General features: G+C 40.6%; 2 protein-coding genes across 4 annotated transcripts in view; one reads left to right on the top strand and one right to left on the bottom strand.

The window, feature by feature from the left end:
• Positions 1-9471, bottom strand: part of UPF2 (UPF2 regulator of nonsense mediated mRNA decay) — a 97351-nt gene extending 87880 nt beyond the window's left edge. The window contains exons 1-3 of one of the 3 annotated variants that reach the window (XM_033100654.1): positions 9325-9471; positions 4088-4467; positions 109-888 (exon numbers count right to left, since the gene is read on the bottom strand). In XM_033100654.1, coding sequence (XP_032956545.1) covers positions 109-888; positions 4088-4449 — 1142 coding nt within the window. In that variant the 5' untranslated portion in view covers positions 4450-4467; positions 9325-9471. Of the gene's footprint in view, positions 1-108; positions 889-4087; positions 4468-8270; positions 8373-9324 lie in introns of those variants that run through there. The other 2 variants (XM_033100656.1, XM_033100655.1) reach the window with 2 other exon arrangements.
• On the top strand, positions 8661-9606 carry LOC117019121 (vegetative cell wall protein gp1-like). The gene is made up of 2 exons (XM_033100526.1): positions 8661-9211; positions 9348-9606. The coding sequence occupies exons 1-2, from the start codon at positions 8661-8663 to the stop codon at positions 9604-9606; spliced, it is 810 nt and encodes a 269-aa protein (XP_032956417.1).
• The last annotated feature ends 12318 nt before the right edge of the window (positions 9607-21924 follow it).

Genomic DNA, 21924 nt, shown 5'->3' on the forward strand with positions numbered 1-21924 from the left:
GCAATGAGCCCTTTTCCACAAGTTCTTTCAGTGGCATGAAGACTTTAAACATTTTTAAGTATGAGCTCCAAAATAAATTCTCAATTCTGAGAAACATTTGAAAATCACCTGTTTTGTCTCTCAGTATTCTGTAGCTCCCTGTGGTCCCTTTTCAGGTGTTTGGTCAAAGACGTAAAGTATTCTTTTAAAAGATTCTGGAAAGGTTGTTGTTTCTCTGGACTAATTATCTCACTAGGAGGAAAAGTCAAATTAAACTTCTCCGCAGCACTCTTTACTTTCCTTGGTAGAAGTCCAGCAATATCATCTCCACAATGTCGACAAAAACTAATCACCACAGAAACATGAGTATGGGATTCCCGATCAGCATTAATAATATTTTTTAGCTGTTCATAGATTAAAGATAGACCTTCCTTGTCAGTGAAAATCCCAACTATTGTCAATTCTGCAATGAAACGCAAATCAGTTCTTAATTTGGTAATGTTAGGTGTTTTCTCTTCTTTCCTTGCTTCAAAATGTTTTTTCCAAACCTGAAGAAGTGACGGGGCAAAGTCGGCATAGCGCTGGTGAAAGAGAGAGCATAAGTGCACAGCACAATTCACATCAGATATTTTTAGCTTTGCTTCCACAATAGAAGCTACAGCTTCTGCAATGTATTTGCTTAAATTTAGGCCATTAAAATCATGGGACAAGGAGTCTCTCTGTTGTTCCGTAATAGTTTTTAGTTTCTTGACAAAAGCAGTATTTTTCTTCAAACTTGAGTCTAGTCGGCTAAAGAAATTTTCCTCTGGTCGATTGTCTGGAGCATTTTGGTTTTTGCTACGAAGTTCCTTCCTTAACTGATGTCGTTCCCAAGCCTCCTGATGAAGCTGAAGGGATTCCTCCTTCTCTCTATATATATTAAAAAAAAAAAAAAAAGTAAGTAAAATACCCTGTATATTTTGAAGCATCATTGCCAAATCCCATAAGAGAAAGCCAATGAAAAAGTAATCACATAAACATCAGAATCCAAGAGAAATGAAAGATGCAAAAGAACCTTTCACCACTTTTAAAGACATTTTATTAAGGACTTAATAAGAACCCAGTACACTGATAATGACACATGTGGTAAAGCACAGGATTCTGAATAACTACATTAAAAATCATTCTGCCAGCTGGCAAGCTAAATGGATAAAACTTTTATCATTTACACCTCAATAAGGCTCAAAAAAATAAACGGATAAAACACATGATGCTTAATACAAAAAATACCAAATATGCTTGTGAAAGATATACATGATCAAATACAGCGAATGTTTAAATAAAAAAAATTATTACAGTAAAAGACACATTGCCATTAATCCCCCTCAAAATACTCCCTCTCGCTTTGAACTCACTTATCCCATCATTCTTGCCACTTTCTGAAACAGTTCTGGAAGTCCTCTTTCATGAGTGTCTTTAGTTGCGCTGTCATGGCTGCCTCGATGTCCTGAATTGATTCAAAACATTTTCCTTTCATGGTCATTTTGACTTTGGGGAGGAGCCAGAAGTCGTACAATGCCAGTGTGGTGAATAAGGTGGGTGAGGCCAAATAATGTTTTTATTTGACAGAAATTGCCATATACCGGAAGTGTGACACTGAGCGTTGTCATGATGGAGGATGATTTACGGCACACTTTAAAACACACCTTCTCTCAACCGTTGCTCACACCCAAACGACTACACCGAACAAGTTGAAACTTGTCACACACTGTTACTAAGGTTCAATGCACCGCTTCCCGTACTGAAGATCCCTGCCTTTCTGTTGGATGGCACTCGGCAGCAGCAGTCACCATATTGTTTGATCACAGAGGAAAGCCTCCGTGTCACACATTGCTTCTGGTACAGCAACTTCTGTCAAATAAAAACATTAAGGTGTATGCTCAGCCACCTTACTCACTGGATCAGGTACCGTGCGACTTCTGGCTCTTCCTCAGTCAAAATGATTCAGGACATCAAGGCAGCGACGACAGCGCAACTAAAGGCACTCACAGAAGAGGACTTCCAGAACCGCTTCGGAAAGTGGCAAGAATAATGAAATGTGTTCAAAGGGCGGGAAAGTATTTTGAGGGGGATTAATGGCAATGTGTCTTTCACTGTAATACATTTTTTTTATTTAAACATTCACTGTATTTTGTGATCACACCTCGTTAAAACCTAAAACAGATAAAAGCACTGGGAAAACAGAAAAAAAAATTATCCACAAAGAACACTTTAGCGAAAGAATAAGCAATATAAAAGCATGTATTAAAAATATTTTGAGATGTTAAGTACCATTTTCCCATACTTAGAAATCAACCAAAGCTTTAATAAAGTTACCTTGCTACATTTGGGTCTTAAAATTCAAGTGTAATTGAAAAAATTTGGAAAGGAACCAGAGAAAACTATAAAATAAAAGCACTTTAACAAAAGGTTAACAAACTCAGTTTACCCTGAAAAGAATAGTTAAAAACAAATCTACTTATATTTCTACTAAAAAGATGAAACACGTTTAAATTGCAGAAGTAGTAAAATAACTTGGGCAGGAGTGGGCGGGGGGATGTACAATCTGACTTCGAGGTTTCTAAGATACCGAAATATGTCCTTTCAAATATATATTTCTAAAAGTAGGTGCTCATCTTTCTAAGATAACCATCCTTGAGTTACCCTATAATTCTATGGGTTTTTTCCTCCACTAAAAGCCACAATATATTAACAGAGAGGTGCATCCATCACTGGGAACATGGACACGTGAGTGTATCTCGGAAGTCTCCCAGCCACACACAAACACAGGAGTAACACTGAGTGTATACTTGAAGAAACTATAACTCAGGCATGAGTTCATTGTGTGTGTGTGTGTGTGTGTGTGTGTCTGTGTGTATACGTGCATGCGTGTGTACATACATATGCATTAACTCAATTCTCATCTGTATTAAAAACACTTTAAGATATATAATGTTTACAGACGAAATAACGTGATGACTTAAAATACTCCAGGCGGAAAAAAGTGGCTAATTGTTGATGCTGGGTAAAAGGGGTGGGGGCGGGGGAAGCACGGGCGGATCATTATTCTATTCTATTTTTTGCATGTTTGAATTTTTCCCAATAAAAAGGTGGGGTTTTGGTTTGTTTGTTTGTTTTCTTTTTTTAAGCTCTTTGTACTGTAGGGGAGGGAAGGCAAAAGTTAAAAAGTGAAATTGGGTATCCTTGTGAGTTAAAAAAAAAAAAGGCGAAATATAAAATAAGTAAGAAACTCTCAAAAACCATGTTTCTGAATATTCCAAAACTGGAATACACTACTATTGCCTTCCAGACTTCAGGGTCTAGTTCCTCATTAAAAATAGAGGTACCATACTGAAGGAGAAATTTGGTGAAAGTAGGTGGCCGAGCTGTTGTAGAGATCCATGGCAATTCATGTTTGCAAACAGCTTTTTAACTTTTGTATGTAAAGAGCTCATGCTATTCAGTAACTCATTTAAGCTCCATCCTAGCAGTCTACCTGACTACCTTGTTTATCACCACTTTATACTACTTGCATAGATTTACAAGGTTAAAAATAAATTTAGATAAAGAATGAAAAGCATCATGGAATTGTACTTAAGAACAAAGGTTTTAAAGGCAGCCCAACCTAGCTTCGAATCCCAGCACTCCACTGTTTACTGTGACCTCAGGCACAATAGTTTTATTAATCTGTAAAATGAGGATCATAAAACTTACTTCATTAGGACTTCCTTAAGGACATGTACTGATACCATTCCTAGTGCCTGGCACATAGTAAGGACTCTACAAATAGAAACCATTAACAACTGGATTTTCAACTTAAAGAGAGAGAGTATTATTCCATGAAAAAAAGTTTTAAAAAACAACCCAGATTATCCTATACATCAAAAAATATTTATTAAAGATTACAATTATTTAATTCAAAGAATTAAAGCACGGTAAGCATGTCTAATCAGTGAAGCTAAGAGAATACATAAATTAAGATACTCCCAACTATTAAGGACTTGCACCCCGAAAATTTTATTTCAAACACTGTTTTTCCAAAGCAAAACATTTGCACCTTCACATCAATCATTAAAATAAACGTTCTTACTTCAACTGGGCAGCTTCTTCCTCTTGCTGTCTTTTTGCCTGTTCTTCCTGCTTCTTTCTCTCTTCTTCATCATGTTTCTTTTTTTCTTCTTCCTCTTTTTTCTTTAATTCCTCCTCTACCTTCACCTTTTCTTCTTCTTTTTTCTTACGTTCCTTATCTTCTTTTTTTCTCTTATCTTCTTCCAGTTTCTTCTTTTTATCTTCAGGGACCTTAATAACCTCCTTCTTGGCAGTGAGCTTGATCTCATCTTTTGGTTTCTCCCTGCTGTTCACTGGCCGCCTTTCACCGCAGTCTTTTTCCTTGTTGTTCAGCAAAGATTCTTTTTCTTCCATACTTGCTGGCTTTTTACGCTCAGCTGGCATTATGTTACCCAGGACAATCTGTAAGAATAAAAGAATGTCAGTATTGTAGATGCAGTGACTTTTTTTAGTGATGTGACACTTTTTTTTAAACAGAACACATTAATGCAACTTGACAACTATGAGAGATTAAATAAATGCATGCAAAATGAATACTATTTCTGTGATAAGATAATTTATTGGTCACTTTCCACATTCTATCATTATTAGTTATGACTATATCTAAGTAATTTTTTATTAAGGAAAAACTCAAACACAAACAAAAGTACAGAGCACAATATAAGGAAACTGCATATATTAATCACCCAAGTTCAACCAAATTCAACTCCACAACAACCTGTCATTTAATCATGAATACTTCAGCATGTATCAGAGAACATGTATCATATTCAGCATGTAACAGTTTTAACCCCAACACTGCACATCAGTTAAGAGATGCTGGTGACACTATTTCAGACAATATTCAGCAGAAGTATTTAAGTTAGAGAATAAGTAAGTTCTTGGCTCCTAGAAACCAACTGACAAAAACAGACAACAGAAGACTCACAACAGAAGACTCATTCTTCTAACCTTACCAAACTTTCAAACAAAAAAACTGTCAACTATCTCAAATTAGACTAGATTTAATCTTTTCATTAGTGTTAGTCAAAATTAATGTGTAAGTAAATACGATAATTATAAAATCTGTATATCCTGTTGTATATCTGCCAATATAGTAGCCCCGGCCCAGGGTTTCTCAGACTTAGCACTATTGACATTGTTTTTTCAGTTTGGGCTGGCAGGTGTGATAGGGAGGGTAACACTATTATATGCACTATACCAAGTTTAGCAGTTCTATCCCGTAGATGCCAGTAACATCTCCCCAGTTTTGACAACCAAAAATGACTGAAGACATTGCCAAATGTCCCCTGGGGACAACATAGCCACCAGTCAAAAATCATTGCACTAACCACATGTGGCTACTTACATGTAAATTAATTAAAATTAGACAGAAGCTGAAATTCAGTTCTTCAGTCACTATCCACGTTTGAGTGCTCAATCCACATGTGGCCAGTGGCTACCAAATCAGAAATGCAGGTATCACCACAGAAAAGTCTACAGGATAGCACTGGTCTATCACACAGGCTTTATTTTATACAGTCAGCTGGAAACAAACTCGAGAACAAAAATTGTATTTCCCTGCAAAATTCAGGATTTTTCATTTCTAAAATTAAATTTCTCTACTTAGAACTAAGTTTCTGATGCAATTTCTTTTATGGACAGTACTTCATGTTTTAACTCCTAAATCATCTGAAAGTTGTATAAGAAAATCGAAATACTTTCTATTGAATAAATATAGACTACTTAAACTTCCTAGTTTTTTATTAAAAACTACACACATACTATTCTTAAATATTTTGAAATATAAGTTTTGAATTACAGCAATAAAAACTAGGTCAACAAACAAAACATTTGCAGTAATAAATACTGTATTATTAACACACAAAGCTTTTATTTCTTCACTCTAATAAAATCTTATCACTGAACGACAACCTAGGCCAGTAGAGGCACTTCAATTTTTGGAGGCACATGCCAGTCTGTACTGTCTCTGTCACTTCTTCTCTCCCCCTTTTCTCTTCTACTCTCTTACTCTCCCTTGTACATTCTATGCATTTATGTTAACAGTGACACCCAGTCTCTAGTTAACCCCCGTGGTGGAATACAGAACCCCCCCCAAAAAAAAGGCTGTTCATTTTGTTTAAGGAATCATTGAAATATAAAAGAGCATAACTACTTATTTAAATGGCAAGACAGTATTAACATTTATATTATCTATGAAGTGTAGTTATCAGTTCTTATACAGTTTCAATTAAATACCCACCTTGAATGTGAAAATATCATGCCCTAAAGAACAAGCAAAGTTTCCAAAGAGAGGATACTAATAGCTACCATTCACTGGTCCATAGTGAACATCTTATATACTTTATCTCATTTAATACTAAAATCTTTATGAGGTAGGTATTATTTTCCCTGTTATAAATGTGTAAACAGAGACTTGACCAAGTAACCTGACCAAGGCCTCCACAGCTGGTGACAGAGATGGAATCTGAACCCACACCCTTAACCAAAGTTATTAAGAACCTTGAGAGTACCGAATGGTAAACTGGAAGACTTCTTTATAGATACTAAGAAAAATCACAGAATTATGTATCTCAGAGTAGAAAGAGTCCCTGATACTGGCTAAGCAGTTTTTACGTTATGTTTTTATTGTTGGCAGATTCTAACTAAAATGTATGGGGACAAGATTACTCCTAAGGTAACAATACAATCTTATTTAGGGATATTTGTCATGTGCAAAACAAATGTTTATATAGAATTTGTATTTTCTGATATTAAGCATCAACAAACATTTCAGCAATACAAGGAACTACAGTTCTCTGACAATTCAAAAAATGGCATCAAAATTTACAATTAATGTAAATCTTCATATCTCATTTATGAAGATAGAATTATATATAAAGTTTTGTTAAAACATTAAGAAATTCACTTGAAATCTGACAAATTTATGAAGGATCATCATTTATTACTCAACAGAGTCTCCCAGTGACTCTCTCGTCTTCATTTATGAAATAAATTTTAAGTGCCTACTATATCAAACTGTAGTAGACACTCATGAATTAGATCCTGCTCTAGAGCATAAAACAGATTCTCAATAACACGCTTAAGTCTTGATATCTTCTTTGAATCATTTCATCCTTGTATCACAAACATATACCCAAAGTATACTTGGAACCAAATTTCAGTGAACAAAAAATAGGATGAAAATCTAAGGGTTCATGTAAAAGTAACCAGGCCAACGTGAAAATAATATGGGTTTTCATGTCAGACAGACTTTAAGTTTGCATCCCAACTCTGCAACCAGCTAGCTGTGGAAACTAGGCAACAACTTCCCTGAGTCTATTCGTTGACAAAATGGAGACATTGCTACCTCTCTTACAGAGTTCTTAAACTTCTAGCATAGAAGCTAGCATGAGGGAGGCATTCAATAAATGTTTATTCATTCATACAGAATACTGAGAAGATTTTTAGAGAGAAGACCATTAGATTTTTATCTACTCCAATTCTCAATTGAGATGCAACAGAAGAGTGACCTTCCAAAATTATACAACTAGTTTAATGACTGGGTCAAGACTCACGGTCCAGTGCTCTTTTTCACTACATACTCTGACCCTAAGATTTAAAAAGCCAAAGGAAATATAAAAACAAAACTCTTATCAGTATGCATTTGTATTACGTCAACAAAAAAACTTAAGCTGAGCATTAAATTATATTTAATGAAATGCTAAAATCCTTTTAATTATTTTAATAAATCCATGCTTCAATAAACATCAACTATTTTATCTAAAGTGTTTCCAAAAGTTTTTTAAGTAAAAACTAGAACTTTAAATCGATTCTATCTCAAAATAACACAGATAAAAATTAGTGATCTTTTAATTGGAATATGATTAGCTCTTACAAATTATTTTACTGAGTACAATTAGATACAGAGAGTCCTTAAAAGGAAGCCATGCTTTAAAACCATCTTCCTAGCTCCCAAAATAGTGTCCTGGCCTTTGGGCTTTACGTTTTATTTGGTTTTCTAAATATACTCTGAACTTGCAGAAGAAAAGTAAAACGACTTTACTAGGAAAACAGGTACCAACGGAGTGTACTGGAGGACAGAGCGCAGAGAAAAGGGTGTTTCCCTTTTAAAGGTATTTCTTTGCAAAGTACCATATGGACTCTGTATGAAATCACAATCATACTACTCTGAAAACACACCAGAGTAAGAGAATACTGTTTACCTTTTAATTCTGTATTATTCAAAATGTTCTAAGGGCAGAACCACATAGGGGCATTATTTTCCAGAATTCGACTTTAAAAAACGTCCATAGTTTAAAAGACTCATTCAAAAATGGTTTTCTTGATGAGTTGTACAATATTTATAAACACCTTACTTTAGTCTGATGCTTCACTACGCCTAAGCCCTAAATCACAAAAAGAGCTGAAGGTCCGGTCCAGTGTGTACCCCAAGCCTGTGAGCGGGGTCTGCTTGGCCAACCTGGAGACCAAACATCCTGCGATCGTCTCCTTAGTTGAGCAATACTAACAAGAGGGCACTAGGAACCTTGGGATGAAGGCAAAGTGAAGAATCACCAGTCTATGAGATTAAAAAGAAGTAAACCAAGTCATCTATGCCCACCGTTCCCACAGACACGCAAACCCCTTCCCCTACACACACATCTCCCACAAACCCCTGCTCTCGGCTCCACATTCCTACACCTAACACGCTCCCCCCAACAAACTCCCCTTCCTGCGGGTCTCCACGGTCACCTTCGCCAGCCATCCTTGCCCCAAGCCTAACTTCTCACCCCACGGTGGCGAGGGGCTGCCTTCCACCGAAGACCGACACTCTCAAGCTGGTCTCCCCGCTCCACATCCTCCCACACACGCACCCTCCCCACTTCCTCGCCCTCGCTTCCCTCTCGGCTCCCGAAAAGCTCTCCCCAACCTCCCCTCGCTCTTCTCCACACCCCCAAACACCTTCACCCCGCCACGGCAGCCTCCCCGCCTCCAGCCCCGAGGCCCAGCCGGGGCATGTGGGGCAGGCGCCCCCTCTACCGCCCCTCATGCCTGACCCTGGCCGGAGGCTCCCGCGTCGGTGGGAGCCTCCAAGAAAGGGGTCTGAGGAGGACGACGCTGAACCCGCGGTCCGTCTACTGCTTGCCGCCCCCGGAGCGCTGGGGTGAGGAGTCGTCTCTTAGGTCCCCCAGGGATTAGGAGTCCAGGCCGGTGCCCCTCAGCCCCGCTTCCTCCCCGTCGTTGGAGCGGAGGGGAAGGAGGCTACCCGGTACTCACCTCGAGCCTGTTGTCAACATTAGCCCCGGGTTTCCCAGCACCAACTCCAGCGCTCGGGTTCTCCCTTCCCCTCCCCCCACCTATCTCGCAGCCGAGGGCCCGCCTTCCTTCAGCTCCCCCTCCTCCCTCCGCCCTCCGGCCCGCCCGCCCGCCACTCACCAGCGCGGCTGGTCTGCGAGTGGGGGCGGGGCGGAGGGAGGTGGAAAGGAAGAAGCTGTCCGCGCGATTGCCAAATCGAAAACAATCCGGGTCTCCCACCTCTCGACATACCGATGTCCTTAGCTTAGCTCCGGGATGGCGAATCGCGAGCAAAGGCTCAGAGAGGTGCCACACACTTAGCGGCTGGTTCAAATTGCCCACTCGGTGAGAGGAGGGAATTTTTCAGACAGGCAATTAATAGGGCAGCCACAATTAGCACCTCGAGCCAGGGCCCCAGCGAGGGGAGGAGTGTTCCGAGGGCCGGAGGCAGGAAGTGGATTGGTCGCCAGGAAAGGGAAAGCGCCTGAATTGGAGATGCGCAGGCGCAGGCACTATTGGGAAGGGGGGGTGGGGGGGAACGCGAGAATGGGCGGGGCGGAGCCAACAGGAGGTAAGGAAGGGCGGTGGAACAGTAGGAGAATTACGGAGCGCTATTGAGGACAACTTTGGCCACGTGATTCTCATGGGAGTTTCTTGGAGCGAATGTAAGGAAGAGGTCTAAGAAGGGAAAGTTTGATTGGACTAATTCGAGGGTTGAGGTTGAAGATTTTGAAGATTGGAAACTGGAGAAGCTAAAGAATATGGCTGGTGGGGAAGGTAGGAGTTGGTTAGGAATGGGTCTAGATTTAAGAGTGCCCTGGAAAGACTACAAAAGTCCCGTGGGGGAATTTCCAAGAGCAGTTTTAGGTGTTCAACGTGAAAATATTTCAGAATGAAGAAGAATCAAGGCTTTTCCCATGCAGATCTTAGTACCCAGGTATAGCAAATCAAAATGAAAAATTACAAAGGAATGATCTCCTGAGTTAATTGAATGAAATAACTCGTTTAAAAAAAAAATTAGCTAGTCTTGTCATTACTTCCGAATGCGAACCGGTCGTAAATAGGCATCAGCTTATCCACACAACTGACTCCCTATTAAACTGCTAAATTTGTGCACCTGGCCTCCGACTTTTATCGAAACAGGACAAGGATCTGCCAAATGACCTGACGGGTGGTGGTATAGACGGCTTGGGCTGGTCAAGAGCCAAAGAAACAAAGGTGCAAAACTGGTCTTGATTCTTGCTTGACATGCAGCGCCCCACCCGATTTCCAAGCCCGCAGCTACTTGGAGCTGCTACCAACCTCAGCTATTTGAGACAGGTGTAAGTTTCCGTTTTATTCAGCTTTTGCACGTTGCCTCTATGTAGTGTTTTACTTCCCATTTATTCTTAGCATGCAAATTGCCCTCCCAAACTGAGTGTTGATGCTTCCTGTATTTAAGGGTTGTTGTTTTTTTCCCCGCAAAACTACCAACAGGTCAATCATTTAAGGTAGTAAAAGAGAAAGACAAACGCTGCTATTTTGTACCATTGATAATTATGAGAGAACTGTCCCCAAAACACCATACTGGTGATAGCCACCCATATTTCAAAGTGTTCTTTTTCTCATTTTTCTCTGAATACCTTAAGAAGATTTACCTATGCTACTGATCCTTTCTTATCCTAAATTAAGTCAATCTTTGACTTTTCATCAGGTGTTAAAAGGAATCGAGGGACCAAAAGAGAGAAGGGCATTTTTATTGAGCATTTGCTATTTTATGTTTATCTTAATTAATAATCACCATAATCCTGTAAGTATTATGATTCCCATCTTATAGGAAGAGTCACACAAAGACTAAGTAATTTACTCAAGACCACAAAACTAGTAAGTATATTATCTAGTGTCATACCCAAGTCTAAGTCCAAAACCCAAGCTCTTTCTGCTATATACCACTACCTTTATGTACACTTTTACATTGAAGGAAAATGCTGCCAATCTTTTTTTCCCAAAGATGTCAAACTAGCCACCAAAAACCTTCTGATACGGTGATATCATTGCACTCTGTAACTAGAAGAAACACTACTCTGAAAAACCTATCATTTTTGTATTCTGATACTAATTCAAATTTCACTATTTTCTGAAACTACATTGAAATGTTTGTCTAGATATTTCATTATTTGAGAAACTTCTAAAAAAATGTCCATTCTTTTTGCCTGCTTCAATTGACAGAACTGTATATACCATGTGAAAAAAAGAAAAAACTGCTATATACATATTGACATGATACTATTTTCTACTTAAAACCTAGTTGTAATGCTGTTTCACAGAAGAAAGCAAAGGCCTGGGAAAGAGATTATAATTACAGGGTGGGACAAACCTTGAGTTTAAAGGAAAGAAAAAGCAGGTCTCATGGACTGCGTGGTGCTCTGCTGGGTATGTGTTTAACCTTGAATAATTCCAGCTGTCTTTTAGAAGCCAGTGTCCAGTCTAATTACGGCTAGATTAACTACCCATCTTTTCAAGCAGCCGCCTCTTCATGGTACATCTCTGTTGGAAATTTTTCAACAACTTTACCTCTGTCTACTTCAGTTTCTAAATTGTATGTGCTGACACGTATCCACTCAATAAGAAATCTAAGTGTTGAGGGTGCATTTAAACAAATGTAAATATTAAGCATATGAAACATAATAGTGCTAATTACCCAACCATATTGAAATTTCTCATAGAACTGTAAGATTGAAAATCAATTTACTAACACTGGCTTCTATTAATTTCAACAAAAGAGAAGTGAAGCAATGTGAGGTTACTTTTTTTTTTTTTTTTAGCTTTTAATAAATATGGTTAGTCAAAAAGCAAGTTAGATCATAAAACTTACAGAGTGGTTAGAACAGTGCATAGCAGATACTAAAAGTTCAGTAAATGAGATTATAGTCTAATGTGGCAGGTAGATAGTCAATGGTTAGAATAAATGCTACAAAGGAAATAAACATAAATATAGTGAAGAGGAAATGGAGAGAGAGGGGAGAGTGGCTACTGTAGAGTGTGTGATCTTCTTTAATGATACAAAATTTGAGCTAACACCTGGAGAATTAGAAGGTCCCAGTTATCCAACTGTAGATATCAAATGGGCAGTTGAGACTCAAAGGAGAGTTCTGGCCTCAAGATGACAATTTGAGCATCATCAATATAGCTAATATTTAAAGCCGTAAGAACAAATGAGATCACCAAAGGAAATGTAATAGGAGAAGAGGGCCCAGGACTAAGCCCTGAGAAACTTCAAAATACTGAGGTTAGGTCTCTAAAAAGAGTGAGGAAAGGGAAAAACCTGGAGAGCGTAGTGTCATGAAAGCCAAGAAAAAGGTGCTTCAGGAAAGGAAAAGTGGTTAGCTGTCTCAAATGTTACTGAGAGAAGAAACAACATGAAGACAGACGGGCTCGTCTGACTGACACCACGAGGATCCATATTGACTAGAGGCAGTTTAGTTACATAGTGGAGACAGATGGGTATTTGAGAAATTTTATCGTGAAGAGCAGCAGAAAAATATTATAAGAAGAATGTGAGGTCAGGGAGGATTTTGTTTTTGTATCTTTTTTTTTTTTTTGAGAGATACAGAGAATGTATACTAACGGGAATGATCCAAAAGGGGAGAGAGTTATTGATGCAGAAGAGAGAAGAAAAGATACTGTAGGAACAAAATCCTTGTGACAGTGAGAGAATGGACTCTGAAGTACAAGTAGAAAGAGTGCCTTTGAGAGAAACGGGCATTTCTACAGGATGTTAAGAGAAGACAGAGAAGATGGATGCATGCACAAACAGGCTTGTAGATTTGGAGGGGGGACTATGCAGGACTTCCTCCTTATCTGTCCTATTTTCTCAATGAAATTGGAGGCAAGGTCAGCAACTAAGAGGTGATGGAGAGATTGTGGGAGGTTTGAAAAAAGAGGAGAAAATATGAAACACCTTGAAGAGTAAAAGCAATGGAATGCATAGCAAGGATTGCCGGGTCATGCTGGAAGCCACTTGAGGTTTGTGGTCATAAATTTAAAGTAAAACCATCTTGCCGACCCATGCCACTTTCTCCAGAAGAGATGGACAGTTAAGTTTAATCAGGGTTGTGGCTTTCTCCCCCATGAAGGTATTGACACAGAAAGATAAGAGTAAAGAAGTTGGGAGTGTTGGCAAGAAAATGATTATAATGAAGGATCATGGACTCTAAGCTGTGTAGAAGGGAAGTTAAAGGGCTTGAGGTGTGGGTGGGGTTAACGGATTGACAATAGAGGGTGCAAAGAAAACTGACCAGTGACAAAACAGCCAAAAACTTCTGTGAGTTAAAGGAGACAGATGAGGACCTCAGAAGGTGGTTCTGAAGAGCTGCAGTAGCTGGGGGTATAGGTAGAACGAATGGGTCCAGAGGAGCCAAGGCTTTTGAAAGAGGATGGGTTTAGAAGCCATAATGGAAAGCAAGGAACATGCATCTCTGAAGTCAGACTACGTGAGTTCAAATTCCACATTCAAATTCAACATTTTCCAGCTGTTTGAACTTGGGCTAATTCTTTCATCAGTTTAGATCACAGCTTTTTATTCTTAAAAATGGCACTAATAATACTGTGGTTTTCATAGGGTTTTTGAAAAGTAAAGGAGGTCATTAAAATGAAAGCACTTAGCACAGAGTTCAGAGTATATGCTCTGTGTTAGTTATTACTAAATCATTTTGGAAACAATAAACACAATCTAAATGGCTTCGCAGTTTGAATTGATGGTGCTTTCACAGCTCTTTCTTTGCCTTAACACTGGTGTAAAACCAGTACACCTGAAACCTTTTACTCCAGCATTACGAATCCTTCTAGGACAATGAATTTTAAAATGAAGATTAAAAAGCAAAGTTAAATCACCACTTGCAATTTTATTTGTCAATGAAATATCTTGCAACATTAGTTGTCAATTATATCTCAAGCTGAAAAGAAAAAGAGAAAAGAAAGAAGCATATCCTCAGCTATTAAAACCAATGATGACAAAGGTTTGTAAATATCTCTAATTCTCGTTTCATTTCAGTTTGTCCAGCAGACTAATCATTCTCAATATTCTTTGGGGGAACTAATGGATAAGTGGTGAGAAAGCTAACACTATGTCATCTAACTGGTCTTAATTCTTTAATTCCTGACCTGTATTGCTAAATCTTTGCTGTGGGACAGCTGTAATGAAATATTACACATATACTTCAAAACTGAAGAGCCCAAAACAACTTAATATTGGTTTTTAACCCCATCTACTCCTTTTTCTATGTTTATTCTTTTAGTTAGTGGTGCTAAAGGGAATCAGGATATGCCACTTCATTGTAAGGATTATTTTGAGCTAAAGGCAATCGAGAATCAACAAGAAGGCAGGAAGCGTTCTCCAGAACAGTGCTGTATCTGCCTAAAAGCAGGGCATGAATTTCCCTTTATGAAAGTGTCCACACTGCACCCCTAACCCCCGTATAGAAAGAGGAGAGTGACTCATATCACTGGAGATGAAGTGTCAGCACCCCGATGGGTTTTCATAAACAGGTCTTAACTAAAATAACCCTTATCTTCCATTCGTTTCCCCATGTATTTCCTAGTCACTTCCCCATTATTTGTGGTCCCTTAAAACTCAAGCCCCCTTTCCTTTGTCAAAACAGTATGTAAGCACCGAGCCTAACTGCTTCTTTGTGTTTCACTTCTTTTCTGTGAATTCCTGTGCCTGAGCACATAAATTGTAATAAAAGTTCTATGCCTTTTCTCCTGTTGATCTGTCTTTTGTTTGTTTCATTGGCACACTCCCACTGAAAGAACCTAAGAGGGAAAAGGAAAAATTTTTCCTCCCCTACACATGTTTTCTTAGAAGAGGAACAAAACCCTGTGTACTGATGCAGGCATGTGTGGGGTTAAACTAGAGTGAAAACAACATTTTAGAGGAAACAATCAGACTGGAGTTTCATTTCTATTTACTAAGCAATATACCAATGCTTAACAGTCCAAATACAGGATTCTGTACCCCTTTTTGTCATTTCCATTAAAGGTAATTCAAGTTTTTAAAACTGAGTGGTTGAATGGATGAATGGAGAGAAATGAACAGACATCTCTTAGAGTGTGCCAGGCATTAGTCCACCTGACAATGATTCTATTTTCCTTGTTTTTCTAGAGGGAGAAACCAGGACTTAGCATAGTTAAATAATATACCCAGAATGACAGCTACTAAATACAATTTCCAGTCAGGACTGCCTGATTCCAAAGTTCACACTTTTATATAATATGTCCTCCCATTCTAAAATGTTTTCCCTACCTTACATAACTGAATACCACACACCGATAATAGAGATGTCCTCTTTCACGAAATTAGAATGTAGAACAAGAAAAGACATGGTTTTTATAATCTAGTTCTAACAAGATAGACCAATATGTATAATAAAACAAAAATGTCTGCCTGGGTCAGACCAGTGTGTGGCTCAGACTGCCTGCGACAGCACAAAGGAAAGAGAACCGGGCTGGGAATTAAAGACCTCGTGTCCCGTCTTAGAGTCTGGCTACTGCACATGAAATGCAGTAAAACGAGGGCAAGTCATTTATAATCTGTCTGTGACTCAGATGCATCATTTTAAAAAGTAGATTACACTTTATGATTTCCAACTTCATTATTTTAATTTAATTTTGGCCACACACCTTATTGCTTCCAAGTGTTTAAGAATCCAAGTGAAAAATGGTTTCCTTCGTAACCCAGGACGATAATGGCACATTGAGAAATAGCTGGAAAATAAAAGTTATTACCCAGAGAGTCTTCTGGCATCACTTCACTTCTTGTATCAGTTGCTAAGGGTAAGATAAAGGAATGGGTGTCATTTCTAGCTTATTTTTCTTCCAAAATGTCCTGCACTGCAGACATAATATATACATTGTATTTCCCTAAGTTTTCCCTACGGAAGCTGTAGAAATTGCCATTCCATTGTGTTTTACCCCCTTCCTTCCAATGTAATGAAAGACTCATCTAAAGAGGCTTAGAACAAAATGCCACTTTGTACTAATTTCACACCCAACATTCAGTATCAATTTAATAATAATAATAATAATAATAATAATAACAAGCTAATAATTATCATTTGTGGCAAGGTGTCATAGCAGCCAGTGGAAGAGTTACATAACAAAGTACATGACTGATAGGCCAAAAGGATGAATGCTGTTCACCCTTCACTGAAATATTTCTAAAAATGATCACGTGGGTATGGTAGGTGGTCTTTAAGATGGCCCTCAAGGATCCCTGCCTCCTGGTATTCATGTCTTTGTGTAATCCTCTCAAACGCCGGCTGGGTTAAGTCACTAACTTCGGGTGAATATATGCAGTAGGAGTAACGAGATGTTAGTACCACTATTCGTTTACAGAATGTTGTGGATTCCTTTAGGGGTCTCTGTGGCACCCCCTCCACACACACACACACACACACACACTTAGGGTAGCCAGCTGCCTAAGGGTAGTTGTGAACTACCCTTTGGAGAGGTCAGCACAGCAAAGAACCCAGGGAGGCTCCTGGCCGATAGCCAGTGAGGAACTCAATCCCGCCCAACCCTGTAAAGAGAGGGGAAGTTGATTCTCCCCTCAGTTGAGCAGTCAGATGATCACAATCTCAATGACAGGCTGACTGCAACCTTCTGAGAGCCCTTGAGCCAAAGGCACTGAACTAAGCTGTGTCTATATTACTGACCTACAAAATCTATAAGATAACATGTTTGTTGTTTCAAGCCACTACATTGTGGAGTAATTTCTTACAATAAATAACTAATGTGATAATTTTTATTTTAATATTACATGTTATATATATATATATTTTTTTAATGATATATTGCACAATGTGTGTGTATGGTGTGGCGGGTGTAGAAATTATGAAAACAAAGATAAAACCCTTAGTATTAGCTAGAGGAAAGTAAAGAAATTAAGAAACAGTCATTTTTAAAAGATATTTCTGTTAAAGGGAGAAGAAATGTGTGGAGACAGAGTCCCAGAGAGCTGGCTCAGTTATTCAATGGCCTTCACTGTCATCAGATGGCCATCCGCTGTGGCTGGGTGGCCATCAGCTCTTACCAGTTAGCCACTGATATAACTGCCGTGGCTGAGCTAGCAAGGGCAGATTGCACTTAGCAAGGGGTTGGTTGGTTGGCAGAGAAGCGGACGGTGGATTGCAGCTAGCATGTGGGGTTAGCAAGGGCAGATGGTGGATGGCGGATTGTGTGGATCCTACTTCCTGTGTCTCCCCCAGCCGCCAGCGAGACTGGGGTGCAGGAAGACCCCTCGTTGGGGTACTGGCAGATGTTTGCTTTTGTGTCTCGACCAGTCGCCATCGAGAATATAGTGGTATGACTCCCCTATCTATGGCTCCGTGGGTATTCCTTTTTGACCTCACCATATCCCTGCGTTCTGGTGTGGGGAGCGGGAGCTAAGACCCTGCATGTGCAGCGAACAGGGTATGGTGCCGACTAAAGCTCTCCAAAGGGCGGTGGAGCAGTTTGTGTGTATGAACACTCAGTCTCAGGAAGCCCGTAAGGAGCGGCGCCAGGAACAGGAAAAGCAATCTGCTTGGTAGGAACGTGACCCCTCGGTGAATTGGTGGTCCTCTCGAGCCTCCGGATGGCACGCCTGCCCGTTGGCCAGAGAGCAGGCATCTCCTGCTTTTTGGTAGGCTGCTGCTGCCGTAGGCTCCGAGGGTTGCAGACATCTTGCGCTGGGGCCACCACCCACTCGGATACTTGGCCCGCCGAGAAGGGTTCCGACCAGCACAGGAAGGGCCATGCAGCTGCTGGAGAGCTGGACCCCTGTGGAGGGGTGGGAAGACGTGGATGGTTCTCCAACCGGCTTAGGCCAGAGAAAGCAAATGTTATTGCGGCTGTGTGGGAAGTGCTTACTGAGGCAGGCCAGATGCGGGACTTGTAGTCCCAGGAGGAAACGCTTTCTGAGTCCTCGGTGGAGGGTGGAGGATGCAGGTGAGGTTGAGGTCATCCCTCACCCCCAGGTTGGGGAGGACTTGGAGCCCTTGCCCTGTGGGGAGGGCACATATTTTGGGGCCAACGCACAGCCCTGGCGAATGACTGTGGACTATGAGGAATTGCCTTCCATCCCTGATTTGATGGACCGCTTGACTGTTTCCTTGGGAACATACCACCATGTAGTGGAACTGGCGGATATTTACTTCCTGTATCTCCCAGGCCACTAGAGAGACTGTGGTGCAGGAAGACCCACTGTTGGGGTACTGGCAGATGTTTGCTTTTGTGTCTCGACAAGCCGCCATCGAGAATACAGTGGTATGACTCCCCTATCTATGGCTCCGTGGGTGTTCCTTTTTGGCCTCACCATATCCTGCGTTCTGGTGCAGGGAGCAGGAGCTGAGACCCTGCATTACAAAATGAGATTAAGTAACAACAATAAAGAAAAGATGTTATTTTTCAGCTGAAAGCATTCATTTGAATAAATTTAACCTTTTTCTCTGTACCCTCGTAGGTCTGAATGATTGGTCATTTTACCCTACTATTCTGAACATCTCTAATACAAGTGTGGGTCCCACCTGCTGCGGTCTCCTGGGCTACGGGGGCTGGAGAAAGAGATGGGGGAGGTTGACTGTGGCCTCAGAGAGCTCAGCTGCCCCCTCTGCATCCGCATCCTCACCTCTGCCTCCGGGCATCGGGCCTTCTGATGAGGTGCCTGGGCAGGGGAGCAAGACACCTGTCAGCCCCAAGGAGACCTAACACCAGACAGCTAGTAGGGGCTGCCCCTCTCAGCTTCATTCATTAGATCTAAACGCAGATTCATTAGATCTTTACTTTCTCCTCAACATGCTACTACTGCCTTGTTTGGTTCCATTTATTTCCTAGCTGCCATCTGTGTCTGCCCTAAGAAGGCCGGCAGGTCCAAACCTCAAGGCCTGGGAGCATAGGGGCCAGCTCCAGAAGGCTGGGGGTGGAGCTGACTGAGTGCAGAGTCCCGCCCCCCACCCCCACGTGCAGATCCACCAGGGTGTCTCTTCTAAGCCAGCTGCTGAGAGATGCTGGGCACAGGGTCTGGACTCCTGCACACCAAGACTTCCATTGTGTGTTCAGTGTGTCTAGATCTAATTTTTTAAGAAAAAACAGAAATCTGGACTTTAATATGTGACCTTCCACATTTTAATATTAGCATCCAATTTTTATTTTATTTTTATTTATTTATTTATAAACAGCCATCTTGGCAATGCCAATGCCCATATATATTTGACTTTTTTTTTTTTTTTATTGGGGAAGGGGAACAGGACTTTATTGGGGAACAGTGTGTATTTCCAGGCCTTTTTTTTTTTTCCAAGTCAAGTTGTTGTCCTTTCAGTCTTAGTTGTGGAGGGTGCAGCTCAGCTCCAGGTCCAGTTGCCGTTTTCTAGTTGCAGGGGTCGCAGCCCACCATCCCTTGCAGGAGTCGAACCGGCAACCTTGTGGTTAAGAGGTCATATTCCAACCAACTGAGCCATCTGGGAGCTCAGCGGTAGCTCAGCTCAAGGTGCCGTGTTCAATCTTAGTTGCAGGGGGCCGAGGCCACCATCCCTTGCGGGACTTGAGGAGTTGAACTGGCAACCTTGTGGTTGAGAGCCTACTGGTCCCTGTGGGAATCGAACTGGCAGCCCTCGGAGTTAGAAGCATGGAGCTTTAACCGCCTGAGCCACCGGGTCAGCCCCTAGCATCCAATTTTTAAAGATTAAGACATTGTGATGGCATACAAAGCACACATCAGCAGTTTGGTTGGGACCTGTGGGCTACCAATTTCCAAAATGATAATATTGTAACATATCGTGGGTTCATAGCGATATATTAAAAAGTGAAGATGTCGGTAAACCATATTCCGCATATGTGGATCATGAGTTCAGAAGAGACATGTACTATGTTGGTGATTTGTACTTGGTGTCATTCTTATGTTATTGTCCATTAAAGTCATGAGTGTGAATGCGATTGCAAAGGAAAGCAGTTCGGAAGTGTGGGAAAGCATGGTACATTGAAGATTCTGGTTGGAAAATGGGCAGATGGGAATTTTAAGAAATGAGCCAAGGTCAGTGGTCTTTAAAGAACTTTAAAGCTATGTTAAAACATTTAGACTTTATCCAAGAACAGAGAACCATGAAAAGGTGTCAGGCAATAGCGGTGTGAATTAGATATTAATTTTAAGAAATAACTCTGACTCAGTGTGGAAGAAGTATGGCAAGGCAAGGAAAGACCCACGGCAAAAATACCATTTAGGAAGCTACCGTTTTACTCCTGGAAAGGGGTGTTGATGGCCTCAACCGAGTGATAATGATGGAGAGTGGACATATTTGAGAATTATTTTGGGGTGTATTTTGGGTCTAAAGATGGGATCTATATCATCTTTATTCCCAGTCACTGCCTAAATTTTTGCAAAATTTCCTGCTGATTTGAATCCATGCATAATGGACACCTTCTTCTCCTCAGCATCGCATGCTAACTTCCTACCGTAGTCACTCCTCTTCATTCACTGAAGGCTTTAACTCATGAGTAAGAGTCTTCCACTACTTCTATTCCTGCCAATTCCAAGGTGATATTAATGTCCCTAAGGCAATTCATTGACAAACCTGGCCTCTCAGTTTCTTGACCTTTTCACCTCTGATGACTTTCTCCCCTCCACCACATTAGCGAAACAACTTCCTGGTCATTACTAAAATTTGCATCACCTCTACAATTGTCACTGCAAATATCCCATTTTCTGACTATGACCTTCTGTTTTTCTAGCTCAGAATCTCAAGTACCTCCAGTTTACCTATTCTTTAACTGCTTTGGAACTGCCAACTTCCCCTTTTTGTCCCTCCCCTTTTTTCATTAGTCCATTCTTATATTTGCTAGCCTTTTTTATTTCCCACTGTAGAGTCCATGTGTTATTATTTGAGTTGTTCTCTAATATCTTAAATGTTTTTGCCTCTTGGCTTTTCTATCACATTTGCCTGGAAAAACTCCAGCCCTGGGTGAATCTAATCAACATCCTTCCGACCTCTGTACCAAGACAACTGAGCACTAATGGAGAAAATCACAAAAGAACAGAAATTAGTATCTCTCGATTCATGGTCACCAACCTCAACCGGGTGGCCTCAAAACTTGAAGACGATCTTCTACATTTTATTACTCTCCTCAATAACAGATTCATACTGTCCTCACCTTTCTCACCTCCCCACTCCCCAGCACCTTCTCAGACGATTCTTTGGGGGAAATTAACTGGCCTCATACTTCACATAAAAGAAACTCCCTCAGAATCCCACCACTGAATCTATAACTCTGACTGCTTTTGCACCTATCTTCTCTTTTTGCTATCTGAATCAATGGAGGACGTGTTTCTTCTTTGTAGCATTTTTTGTGCTTGGATCCCGTCCCCTCTCACCTCTACGTGGACCTCAGTCCATTGAATTATCTTTCTCTCCTGTGTTTTTGATTTAATATTTTGTAAAGTGTTTCAACCATGTGCCAGACTCTCTCATGCTAAAATCGTGAGGAAGAAAAAAAAAATCTAAATCACCATAACAAACTTCATCCCGGAAGAGTTTGCCCTAGTGTCCCTTCCACGTGGAGGTCCCCGGACAC

The sequence above is a fragment of the Rhinolophus ferrumequinum genome (genome assembly GCF_004115265.2).
Source record: "Rhinolophus ferrumequinum isolate MPI-CBG mRhiFer1 chromosome 5 unlocalized genomic scaffold, mRhiFer1_v1.p scaffold_110_arrow_ctg1, whole genome shotgun sequence".
NCBI lineage: Eukaryota > Metazoa > Chordata > Mammalia > Chiroptera > Rhinolophidae > Rhinolophus > Rhinolophus ferrumequinum.